The sequence below is a fragment of the Phyllostomus hastatus genome, unplaced genomic scaffold (assembly GCF_019186645.2).
Source record: "Phyllostomus hastatus isolate PE091 unplaced genomic scaffold, TTU_PhHast_1.1 phas_scaffold_93, whole genome shotgun sequence".
Lineage (NCBI taxonomy): Eukaryota > Metazoa > Chordata > Mammalia > Chiroptera > Phyllostomidae > Phyllostomus > Phyllostomus hastatus.
In genome coordinates, this window is record NW_025334042.1 from 30,309,698 (window position 1) to 30,323,519 (window position 13,822).

The 13,822-nt window shown below is 33.2% G+C and overlaps 1 protein-coding gene across 1 annotated transcript in view; it reads left to right on the forward strand.

The window, feature by feature from the left end:
- The window catches only part of CPNE8 (copine 8), a 177,034-nt gene that overhangs the window by 76,627 nt on the left and 86,585 nt on the right, over positions 1-13,822 (forward strand). The window contains exon 7 of the mRNA XM_045829970.1: positions 9,221-9,284. Within this exon, the coding sequence (XP_045685926.1) occupies positions 9,221-9,284 (64 nt within the window). The remainder of the gene's footprint in view (positions 1-9,220; positions 9,285-13,822) is intronic.

Consider the following 13,822-nt stretch of genomic DNA (forward strand, 5'->3'; position numbering starts at 1 on the left):
CTAGTTAAACAAACCAGTGGGTAAAGAACAATTCTTATGGGCCAACCATAGAATAAAACACCTTGGTCTGAGCTCAAACCCACTGATGAAATGAGTATTTGTAACAAACTTTTGGGGATTCTCTCTGCTCCTCTATTGAGACTCAATGGCTTCTTTGTCATCAAAGTAAGTGAAAGGGCGTGGTGAATTTTTAAAATTAAAACAAAAATACCAGAGTTATCAATGCAAGTGAGAGGGAAAGAGGTTTTTTTAAAACAATGCTAATGGCTAACTTGATTGAGTTCTTATAATGTGTCAGTTGCTATTCAGCCTGTTTTATACACTGCAAAGCCTCATAGCACCATTATGAGGTGGACAGATAGATATTGTTAGTATCCCTTATTATCAGAGGAAGAAACTAAAAGGAGTCTGGAGAAACCAAAGTTCAAATAGGAGGCGTTTGGCTTCTGAGGCCATATGCCTAACCACAGCACTATATTGCTGTCAACAAATGAATGTATTTATGTACATCTTTGAAAGAAATTAAAATCTTTTTTGTTTTATTCCATTTTAGTAGTACAAAACTATTTACTTACAAGTCAACAACATCTCTGGACAGTAAGAAGAGCTTTCAAGGGATACCCATTCTGGGAGGTCATTTCAGGAACGAGGTTCCTTCTCACTGCCTTACCCACACGAGTCTTCTGCAAGCCTAGTCCAATGTCCCACTTTTTTCCTGAGGTAAACAGTGCTCATCCCTTCAAAAGTTTCTGTTTGTTCCACCTATCTTGGGTCATGAAGACTCAACTTTTATGACTTACTCCAGGCTTCCATAGGATGTGTGCCGAGACTCTTTTTCTTCCCTTTGTTGACTGAGAAGAAGGCAATAACCCTAGAAGTAAGGGGGAGAATGGCTTTCTACTTCTCTCATCTCTACCCCAGGGTGACTGTAATCACTCTTTTGTAATCACTCTTTTCTGTGGTCACCTAAGATGGAAGTGCTCTTGTCTCAGAGCCAACACAGCCTAAATAAAACGACGATTGGACAGAAATTAAAGAAATCTATATCTAGTTTTGGAAAGAAGTAAAAAAGTACATCAAATTTTTTCCCAATCTTTTGGAAAATCATTATTTTGAATTCATAATATGCTGACAAGTAAACTGTACAGTGTTCTTATCATCCCTTCCGTTTGATAAGGCAGGATGACTTGCCTCCATTTCTAAAAGCACTGCTTTCTTCCCTTTCAAAATTCAGGAAGGGCATTTCAATGTCAATGTATTCATTTTTAATATATAAATATGCCATTTCTAGCTAACTGAATTGCTAGCTTCTCCCAGCATTATAGTGAAGGTTCTTCCCCTCTTCCATTCATTCTATTTTTGTTCATTTTAAATTGTCTATTTTTTCTTAAGCAGGTCCACCCGGAAAAAAAAATAAAGGAATGCACTTGTAGATATCCCTGCTTTGTTCTTACTAATTCTTCTGTGAACCATGGCACCTGTGGGTTCCACAGTGTGCTGAGGCAAATCACCTGAACAACCTTGTAAAATTCAGGTTGAATATGTTCCCCACCCTTTCTTCTTATAACAACTGTGAAAGGACTTAAAAAATAAAGTATTTTCCCCCTGTATTGTAGAAAATCATTATTGTGTTTTGTAAATAGTAAGGATTTAATAATGTTTATTCAGCTGAGTTTCCAGCATAATAGTCATGTTTATATGGTTTTTCTTTTTTGTTAAGAACACTTTAACATTGGCACTTTGTAACTTTACATTTCAGTTTCCCAAGACTTGGGACAGAATTTTCAAATTTTAGTATTATTGCTACACAAGCATTTTACTACATTAAAATTTAAAGTATATCTTTAGGTAAGAAAACTGTTTCTGTAGTTGAATAGATTTATCACTGTAATTCAGAGCTGGCATCACACCATTGTTTTAAAAATTACTTTGAAAGGAAATCTCAATAATCAGAGATTATGAGCAATTTACTTTGTTTTCGTTAACTGATAAATGGTGTATCGAGTCATTGATTGTCTCATTGTACTTCTGTACCATGGTAATAACCATCTTGCTCTCCTTTTAATGTCAACATGTAGTATTCTAACTATAAAATGCACATTTAATTTAATTATAATGTTAAAAATTAAAGGGTAACATGAATTTCTTGAATAACAAATGAATTTTAAACAAAAGCTGAAGTCTTAGTTTTCTGGGATATGACATATTATCACAGTGAATATGGTGTGTTTTCTTTTGTGATAACCGATTTGGCAAAAATCTTACACATGACATTATGTTAATATTTTAGACACAAAACATATTGCATAGAAAGATAAGTGCATTAGATTTAAATTGAATGAATAATTAGTTTTGAAATACTGCTTGCATGGGTCTTTTATTTTTGCCTTTGGAAGTGACATAATTTCCTCAGAAAATTGGATCTCATAAGAAAACTCATATACTAAAATTTAAGTTTCTTTGCCTTTGCCTTTCAGTGTCAGAGTGTTTAATTATTGGGCTGTTTATGTGGTAACCCTGATGGCTACTAAGTGACTAGTGGGTGGGTAGCATTTACGGTGAGGACACTCTGGACAATGGGATGATTCACATTCTGTGCCGGACAAAGTAGGACATGCAAGATTTTATCACACTAGTTCAAATGGCACATGATTTAAAACTTAGGAATTCTTTACTTCTGGAATTCTTCATTTAATATTTTTGGACTATGGTTGATTGCACGTAACTGAAACCACAGAAAACAAAACCACAGATAAGGGCAGCGACCATTGCCATGTTCAAGTGCTCTCCCACACATCCTTTCTTGTCCTCACTGCCAGTCTTTTACAGCCTTACCTTTTCACTCTCCGAGAAAATAAACATAAGTAATATTAGCTGCTCTTTGTTACTTAACCTGCTATTTCCTTTCCATGCTGCAACATCCTGTGATCCCAGAAATCTATTCCCAGGCATATAGTAAGGAAATACATGATAATTTTTGTTGTTTTATTGCTTATGTAGAAAAAATCTAAAAACTATGAATAATTTCTGCAACTTAATACTGGGTGAATCTATAATTCATAAAATAGACTACTATACAGCAATGAAAAAATGAATAAACCACAGTAAAACCATAAAAAGTTCCATTAACTTGATATTTTCTTTATGGTGTGTTTTGGTGAATAGAAATGCTCAATTTTAGTGTCAAATTTTAAGTTGTTTTCTTTTTCATTTGTACTTTTTTATCACTTGTCAAAGAAATTCTTCATTATTCTGGTCACATTTTCTTTTGCTTCCTACTTTTAAGGTCTAGATTTTGAAACATTATATAATCTTTTATTCTTAGAATAATCTTAACTGGTCATTGTAGTATTATCAAGTGTTTGAGAGATTGGTTTGTTTATTTTTATCATTTAGCATCTTCTGCATCAGTGTTAAGTACATGCACGTTGTTATATGACCAATCTCCCGAACATTTTCATCTTGCAAAACTGAAACTCCATACCCTTTAACAACAGCTTCGCTTTTCCTTTCCCCTAGCCAAGGGTAACCACCATTCTACTTTCCACTTGTATGAATTTGACTACTTTTAAACAACTCATATAAGTGGAAAATAGAGTATTTGTTGTTGTTGTTGTTGTTGTTTTGTGATTGGTTTATTTCACTTGGCAAAATGACCTCAAGGACTATTCATTCATAGCCTGTGACAGGATTTGCTTCCTTTTAAAGAACATAGTTCCATTTAATGTTTATACACATTTTATCCATTCATTCGTTGATGGACATTTGGATTGCTTCCACATCTTGACTTTTTGGGAACTGTGCTGCTGTGAGCATCAGTATACAAATAGCTCTTTGACACTTTACTTTCAGTTCTTTTGGGTATATAGACATAAGTAGGATTGCTGAATCATATATCAATAGTAGTTCTACTTTTACTGTTTTGAGGAGCCTCCATACTGTTTGCAGTAGTGGCTGCACCATTTTAAAATCCCACCAATTGTATGCAAAGGTTCCAATTTTCTACATATGTTTATCAACACTTGTTATTTTCTGTGGTTTGTTTCGTTTTTTTTTTTTGGATAGTAGCCATCCTAGTAGGTTTGAGGTGATATCTCATTGTGGTTTTAAGTTGCATTTTTCTAATGATTAGTAATGTTGAGCACTTTTTTATGTACTTGTTAGCCATTTGTATATCACTTTTGGAAAAATGTCTACTCAGGTCTTTTGCCTGTTTTTAAATCAAGCTATATGGTATTTTTTTCCCATAGAGTTCAAGGGGTTCTTTATATATATTAACCTATATCAGATATTCTGGATACTAACTCTTTATCAGATATATGATTTGCAAATACATCCTCCTATTTCATAGCATGAATTTTCATTCTGTTTATGTTTCTATGAGGTACAAAAGTTTTCAGGTTTGCAGTCGATTTGTCAATTTATTTCTGTGCAAATGATGTCATATTCAAGAAATTAGTCATGAATCCTTCTCGCCATTTTTCTTTTAGAAGTTTTATAGTTTCAGGTCTTACATTTAAGTTCATTTTGAGTTGAATTATATGTATGGTGTAAAATAAAGGTCCAACTTCATTCTTTTTATGTGAGTATATACTTTCCTCACACCATTTATTGAAGGGACTGTACTTTCCTCGTTGAATGGTCTTGGTATCCTTGTTGAAAATCATTTGACCATGTGTGTGAGGGTTTATTCCTGGGTACTCTATTCTATTTCACAGAACTATTTGTTCTTCTTTATGCCAGCACCACACTTTTAATTACTGTAGCTGCTTTATAATTAATTTTGAAATCAGGAAGTGTGAATCCTCTTTTATTTTTTAATTCAACATTGTTTTGCCAATTTAGGGTCCCTTGAGATTTCATACAATTTCATGATGAGTTTAAAAATATTTCTGAAAAAAATACCACTGGGATTTTAATAGAAATTATGTTGAATCTATAGATTGCTTTGGGTAATATGGACATCTTATCAATATAAAGTCTTATAATCTATGAATACAGGATATTTTTCCACATATTTGTGTCTTTAATGCTATATAGCTTTCAGTGTAAAAGCCTTTCACCTCCTTGGTTAGGTTTATTCCTAAGTATTATATTATTTTTATGCTATTGTAAACAGAATTATTTTCTTTTTTTTTTGCATTGTTCATTATCAGTATATAGAAACACAACTGATTTTATTATGTTGGTTTTGTTTCCTGCAAATTCACTGAATTCGTTTACTAGTTTTAACATTTTTTTTAATGTGGTAACTTTAGGGCTTTCTACATATAAGATGTGTTGTTGATTTCAGTCTGCTAGCATTTTGTTCAGGGTTTTTTTTTTTAAGATTTTATTTATTTATTTTTAGAGAGGGAAGAGAGGGAGAAAGAGAGAGAGAGAGAGAGAAACATCAATGTGCGGTTGCTGGGGGCTGTGGCCTGCAACCCAGGCATGTGCCCTGACTGGGAATCGAACCTGCAACGCTTTGGTTCACAGCCCGCGCTCAATCCACTGAGCTACACCAGCCAGGGCTGTTCAGGGTTTTTACACCAATATTCATCAGGGATATTGGTCTATAGTTTTTATTTTTTTCTTACGGAGACTTTGTCTGGCTTTGGTATCAGGGTAATGCTAGCTTCATAGAATATACTTGGAAATGTTCCCCCCTCTTCAAATTGTTGGATTGATTTTAGGAAAATTGATGTTAATTCTTCTGTAAATGTTTGGGAGAATTTGACAGTAGAAACATTTGAGCCTGGGCTTTTCCTTGCGGAGAGGTGTTTGCTTACTGATTTAACCTCCTTTACTAGTTATTGGTCTATTCAGATTTTTTTTTACTTCTTCTTGATTCATTCTTGATAGGTTGTGTGTTTCTGGGAATTTATTCATTTCTTTTAGGTTATCCCGTTTGTTGGCATACAGTTGTTCATAATATTCTCCTATAATCACATTGTATTTAGTTATCCTATCTCCCAGGATCTTCTGTCCTCTGACAATTTCTCAGACTTTCCTTGTTTAGGATGGCCTTGCCAGTTTTAAGAAGTACAAAACAGATAATCTGTAGAATGACCCTCAATTTAAGATTATCAGATGTTTTCCTTGTGGTTAGATTTGAGTTATGGGTTTGGAGGGGAAGGCCATGATGGTGAAGCCTTCTCATTGCATCGTGTCAGGGGTACATGACGTAAATATGACATCACTGGTGAGTGATGTTAACCTTGATCACTGGCCAAACTAGTTTGCCAGATTAACATTGCTCTGCATAATGGTGTATTTGTTGTTTTGTAGAAGTATGATCAGATTTTATAATTATATTTATATATATGAGAGCATATAGATACATATAGTATTAATATATCTCTTCTTAATTTTTTAAAGCTTTTGTTACTACACAGCAGCCATTTCTATCAATCTTTAAATTTAAAATCTATATGTTTGCTATTAATGTATATATACTGGTTTTCATTAAGATGATTTTCCCCCTTAGTGTATTCATTCTTTTCTTTTGAATTTTCTAAATCCTTCAATTTTGATGTCTATTGTAAATAGCTAAGGATGAATTTTACTTCTTTTTACAGAGCAGCAATTTTTGTTTTTAATCTAGAGCATTTAGTTTATTAACATGCATTTCCCAAAACCATTCCTCTAGATTTATGTTCATCACCTACTTAGTCTTCTCATCTGCTCCACCCTTGTTCTCTTTAGTTTCTTTTGAATTCATTGTATTTTTAAAACACCTGTCCACAATTTTCATTTTTTAGACTTTAGGTTATAAAGTCATTAAAAATTATACCTTCCTAGAAGATTTAAAACATATTTACTAATTTATCAAATTCTATTTACTTTAAGGCATCTTTTACTTTCTTCCTGAATAATAAAACACCATCAGAAGACTTTAACTTAAATTTTCACCTTACTGATTATCATTATCACTATCCACTTGTGTTTATTTTAGTTTTTCACAGTACTGTTATTTACTTAATATTTATTGTTTCTTCTTTTATCTCAGACTTTTCGTCTATGATTATTCTCCTTCAGTTTGAAGTCCATCCTTTAGCAATTCCTGAAGAAAGGGTTTCAGCTTTAAATTTATTCAAATCTTATTTGTTTGAAAATACTGGTAGTTCATGCTTTTTTTTTTGGAAACATGTACTGTATACAATTCTCGGGTGATAGTTATTTTCTTTCAAACCATTGATGATATGTTTTCAGTTTTCTTTCAGCTTCTAATCTTTCTTCTGTGCAGTCAGCTCGTAGCTTAATATTTATGCTTTGTCGTCTATCTTTTTTCCCTGGATCCTTTGAAGACACACTCTTTATTTCTGGTGTTTTATAATGTTTCTATTATGTGTATAGGTATAAATTTATTTTTGTTTTTTCTGCTTGTGATTCATTGGATTTTTTAATCTGGAAATTCATTTTATCATGAGTTCTGAGCCATTCTCCCTTCAAATACAGCATCTCTTCTATTCATTCTTTCTTTTCCTCTAGACCTCTGATTAGATGTATATTAAAACTTTTGCCTTTGTCCTCCATGTCTCTAATCCTCTTTATAATAGTTCTTATGACTTCCTCCTTTTGCTGCATTATGAATAATTTCTTTACCATCACCTTTCAGTTCACTAATTCTGTTGTGTTTAATGTGTAGTTAAATTTATCCACTGAGGTTCTATGTCTATTTCTATTATTTCTAGAAGTTCTATTTGTTTTTTTTCTCCAAATAGTCTCAATTGTTTTGTAGGTTTTTATTAGTTACTCAGATTTCCATTTTTCTCTTTAAATTTTAGTTATGCATATTTCCATTTTATATACCATGTGTAACATGTTCAGTAGTCTAAGTTTGTGTTTGATTCTACAGTCTGTTGTTTCTGGAGACTCTGATACATGGTACATTTTCCTCCAGTGATATATATACTTTTAATGTGAGAATATTTTGAGATGTACAGTAGTTTCAAGGTAAACTCCTTCAGAGAGGTTTTGCATTTACCAGGCAGTTATGATACTTTCATTTACTGAATTTTTGGTTAAGTAATAGAAATTAAGGCAGAAAGCTTGGTTAAACTCTGAATTATTGAGGCATATTTTTCTCTTTTATTCATCACCAAGCTTTAAAGCAGAGACTTATTTTGTAGGCCCCCCCAAAAGAGAGGTTTGTATCTAATTCATGCTACAATCAGTCAGTACAGCCATTGTGATCAGAGCCCTATGCTGTGAGTTGACCGTTTATTGAAATCCTCACCTTGTGAGTCTCCCTTGTGTCTTTTTTTTTTTTTTTGCTTTTTATCTTTATGCTGTAAGAAGCCATAAAAAACAAGCCCAAGATCAGACTCTCCAGGGTTCATCTCTGCGTGTCTTTCTGGCTTTCCATGTTCATTTTCTGATTGGTCTTTGCTTTCCTGCCCGATTATCAGAGCGTTTATAAAGACTTTTTCCAATTTTATTCAGCATTTCAAAGTATTTTTAGGTAGAAATTCAGTTAAGGTTCAGTTTTTGATAATGCTGAAAATATTTATGTACAGACAGAAGAAAAACAGACATACAGGTGGATTAGAAAACTGAGAAATGATGCATGTAATATTGGAAAAAACATAAAAAGATAAATTAATCGATCTCTTAGTCATAAAAGCCTGGAGAGATGAAAGATCCTGATACAATTTCCCTAATGGAGAGTAAAGTGATAGAGGAAACAAGATTTTGTGATAGGCGTTTTCCTGCACAAGCTGGCATTTTTAGCTCAAAACCGAGTGGTGCTCTCCAGAAGAAATTTTAGAATAGAAAGAAAGAAAAGATAGAGCAATTTTAGAGTGAGTGGAATTTCATTGATGTTGTAACAGCTCAGAAAATTTTTACTTTCCACTCTTCTTCATTGTTCTCAGTCAAGATACTAAGACTCCAGTCCCCTTATACATGGAGAATAAGGGGTTATGTATTTGTTGCATCGTGCTGGTACAAATAAAACCATCTGGGACACTGGTTCACTGATACACTGACACAGATGGGTTCCTTGAACACTCGCGTAGCAGGGGAAACCTGTACTACAAGGGACCTGCCCTCCAAAAGATAATTCTCTTTTTGGGGGGTCCCTTAAAAACATCAATGTTGGAACTGGGTACATATTTTGTTAGGAAATACTACTACCTATTAGTAGTATTCTCTTTAATTGGTTATATAAAAATAGAATATATATATTATAAATATAAAATATTAATGCATATAAATATATTTTTTGTTGTTTTAGAGGCATTCCAGGGAAGAAATGTGGCACTATCATACTTACAGCAGAGGAATTAAACTGTTGCAGGGTAAGTAAGTATTTCTTTGGTTTAAATAGTATTTCCAACACTTCTTTAAAATGTTATTTCTGACACTCTATCTAAACAATTAATCCTTGAACAATTTTAGCAAAATATAATTGAAACTATGTGTTAAATCAATAAAATATACTTAAAAACAAAAAGTAATAATTCTATGACTTATAAAAATCATGTTAAATACTTAGTACTTTAACCAGAGAGACTATATTCTATTATGTGGTCTCCATAATAGAATAGAACCAGAGAGACTTATTCTGTCCAAATAGAATAATCAGTTATTTTAACAGTCTTTAAGGTATAGGAGATTTCAGAATAAAACCTATTATCATTATGATTTGGGGGACATTAATATAAAGAATTGTCAATTGTACCAATCAGTTCAGTTCTTGCAAACATGTTGAGGACATATGTGTGATTTCAAAGGAACATTTCTAGTCATTTGACAGTAGCCCTTTTGCATAACATACTTGTTTTTCCATATTTCTAATTGAATTAATTCAAAATATACATTATCGTGCCCTCTTTTGTCAACTTGGAAAGTCAACTAGCAACATGATGATGTGAAGTACATAGTCAGTATTTTTAGAAAACTGCTAGTTTATTTATGATTTGCTGATGCGGATTCCACCGTTGTCAGGATGAGCTGATAGCTGTGCCACTCTGCGCTGAGAGTAATGATGCCTCTCTGAGTCTGGAGTCAGTCCTGTCTGTTTAGTGTGGCCAGTGGATCCCTGGGAGTTGTTATTTCTGGGGAAAAGAAATTGCATCTCAGGGCTTTATTATTTACAATGTTTTTAGGAACAGAAGCTCTACAAAAAGTACCAAAACTTAATACTGTGACATTGGCCCTAGTTTTCATACGGGGAGGTGTTATTTATTCCCTAAGTTTTTATTTTTAATCTCAAGTTGCTTTTTGTAAAGGTAATCACTGTGGTTTTATATATATAAGTATGTGTATAAAAGCTGTATAGTCAGAAAAACATGATAGTACTTTCCAGCAAGTGATGGATACTGAGTATTCCAATTTAATGTCTACCTTTGGGATTCTGGGGTAGGGATAGTGAAATAACAAATGGAAAGCATAATAAGAAGCTGGTGGAGATAATTACACTAGAATATTAGATTTTTACCTGGATTGGTGCAACTCAGCCTGTTGAGCGTCGTTCTGCAAAGTGAAAGATGACTGGTTTGATTCCCGGTCAGGGCACACGCCTGGGTTGTGGGCCAGGTAGGCAGGGCACATGCAGGAGGCAACCAATGGATAGTTCTATCACACATCATTGTTTTTCTTCTTTTCTCCCTCCTTTTTCCACTCTTTAAAAATAAATAAATAAAGTCTTTAAGAATATTAGATTCTAAGCAGTTAAAGATGCATTCAAATTGAGGCCTATTTGTTTTCTTCCATTGTCTTTATCCGCTGGGCAGGTCACAGCCACCCCAGTCTCAGTTTTCTCACGTATAAAATGCCAGAAACTACTTATAGTATAATGCTGTTGAAGACTGTCAGACTGAGTTGAGTTTTGGTTTTGCAAGTAATTTGTTCTTCGGCTTACCAAGTCACTTGGGTGCTCTGTGTTTTCCTTTCAGTATTTGTAGGAGACAGAGGCAGGGGAGCTGAACATGTGAACCAGTCACTGGAATGTTTTTAAAATTTCTTCCATCTCTGACAATTGACTACCATATCATTAAATATAAAAATATAATGTATACGAAAGCATTTTATGCATACTAAAATACCTTGCAAAAATACTACAATTACAGAAATAATGCTTCCTCTTCTATTTTTTAGTTAAACTGGCACAATGGTTTGTTTTAATGGTATCATCTAATCATTTATTACACTTCTTGTCTCTGAATTTGTTTATGTGTATGATCAGTTTTGCATTTTGAGGGAGGAAGGAGAAAAAGAAGTTTCAGGTCAGTAAGATATAGTGAAAATTACATGCTTTGACACATCTGTGTCAAAATGTGATAATAAGGTGATTTTGTATAAACATGTCAATGAACACATTTTTATTTATCTATTTCAAAAGAAAACCAAGATACCAAGGCACATATCGAGTGTGGCCAGTTTGCATCTTACTTGCCTTCCACTTTCAATTCTATTGTTTTGCTTGGAAAACAGGAAAATTCTTCTAAAGCTTCCATGTAAATTAAGTAGAATCTGTTATTTAGTGATCTAGAGGCAATTTTACTATTTTCTATTACTAAAGCTTTAAGCACATCTGGAATTATCTTTCAATAAGTGAACATATTTCTTATACTTAGAAATTGTAGACCTGATATTTTTAATACATTGTTTAGAATCTTGATCTAACTTCACCTTATATACTCTATGTTCTGATTCTTAGCTACAGAACATAGCTACCTTATTGGTAACATCATTACTAATATGTATAAAACTTGAAACAATATTTCATTGCTATGCTAGTATAATAGAAAAAACAAATGTATTAAAAGAAATGTTCATAGTTACTTCAGGAGTGACCATGACTTTTAAATTTACATTTTAGGATATTTTAAAAGTATTTAGAATTTTGAATGAAATAATTTTATTTCACATTTCACATTGTATAAATTGATTTTTTTTCTCTTTAAAACATATTGTGAGACATTAACTTGAGGATAAGCTTTGGGGTCAGGACTAAATTTCACCTATTTTTCAGTCTTATCTCTTTCTTAGATGAGTGAGGTTAGATTCTTGGAGCTTTAATTTCTGCATTTGTATAATGCTGATATTCTTTTTTTCTAATTTAATTTAAACATTTTTTCAATTGTAGCTTACATTCAATATTAGTTTATATAATTTTCATTTGTACAGCAAATTAATCGTTAATACCTCCCCCAGATGGTTCCTCTGTGGAAAGAAAAAAAAGCATCATTGAGTGATGTATAAATCATAGCTTACAAATAACTTGAAATTATGCACAGGAATATTTTTCATTCTGATGGGTTGATTCCACAATATTGTACAAACATGCTAGTCTCAGAAATGAATGCTTGGAATGCCATGGTGAGAAAAAACAACAAACAACCTTGGGCCTTGTCTTTAGTGACTACATAGTTTGTGGAAAACCAGACATCTATCAGGTGACTATGCAGGTGAATACATCATAATATGTCTACGGCCATACCACCCTGAACACACCCGATCTCTTTTGGATACATCATAATACGTACTAAGTGATCAAATGTATTATAAGAGAGACAATGGACAATGTAATTTATATGGGGGAGGATGTCATGCGGGCCTCTTTAAAAAAATAACATTTAAGCGAAGCCCTAAGGAATGGTTTGCCAGCAAAGAGTAAGTATTCCAGCAGTGCATAGCTTGTTTAAGGTCAAAAAGTATGTCTGGTGTTTGATGACTGGGGCCTAGGAACGGCTGATGATTGAGGTAAAATTTTGCCAAATGAAGGCGGAAAGGCGGCTCAGATCCTTTGGTGTTGGGCTTAGTAGCCCATGTTAAAGGTCCAGTTTATCTGAAATACAGGAGAAAGGGCATTTGAGTTATGTACAGCATTATTTCTTTCATGTTTTAAGAACATTACTGTGTCTGCTGATTGGAGAATGGATTGGATAGGTGCAAGAGTGGAAGAGGGAGAAAAGAATAATTGCCACTGTACATGTCCAGGTGAGAGAGGAGGTTGGCTCAGACGACAGTGGTGCCAGTGTAGCTGAAGTGAAATTTTGAGGAATGGTGTAACAAGGTGAAGGGCGGCATGAAGGGTAAGGAAAAGGGAGACATCGAGAACAGCTCCTTGATCACTTGGGTGCATGATGAACCACTAACTGAACTCAAAAAATTGTTGGGGAAGCAAGTTAGATCTGAACTTACTAGAAGTGTTTGTTAAATATTGAAGTGGATTTTTTCAATAGGAAGTTTGTTATATTGGTGTGGAGTATTCAAGAAACATTAGAAAATTCTCTCAGTTGGCATTAAGCATAAGAGATTAAAAAAAAAACCTTCTCAATGATGCCTGCATATTTCTGAAATAAGTAAATGCTTGATTTTTTCCTTTGATATTAGATTTCTTTTTTTTTTTTTGCATGCTTGTTACAGATTAAATCCCTGCTATGTTATTAACCTGGGTATTTGCAAAATATATTTTCCCTAAATTTCTGTAAGTTGGTACATTGAAAGAAATGTTTATTTTAAATTGATTATCCATTTTGCAAGTCTTAAGTAATATACTTTGAAAAATTACAACTTATTATATTTACCAATGATCATATGAAAATTTATTTTTAATAATATTTGATCTCTTTGAAGTTTAATTCACAGTTTGAAATGTTTTTTGGGAGTTTGTGTTTTGATCGAAGTGCTTTGGGAAAATCTCTTCAAGGGGCTTTTTTTTTCTTTTTTTTTTCTTTGCAAGAACAAGGTCCTTGTCCCATGGTCTTAGAAAACCACTCTCACCCAAGGGCATTTAATATATGCGAAGATGAAAGGTCATTCAAAACAAATAAAACAAAACAAAAACCCAGCCCTTTCTTATTAACTCTGCCATTAATTTTGTAGTTCA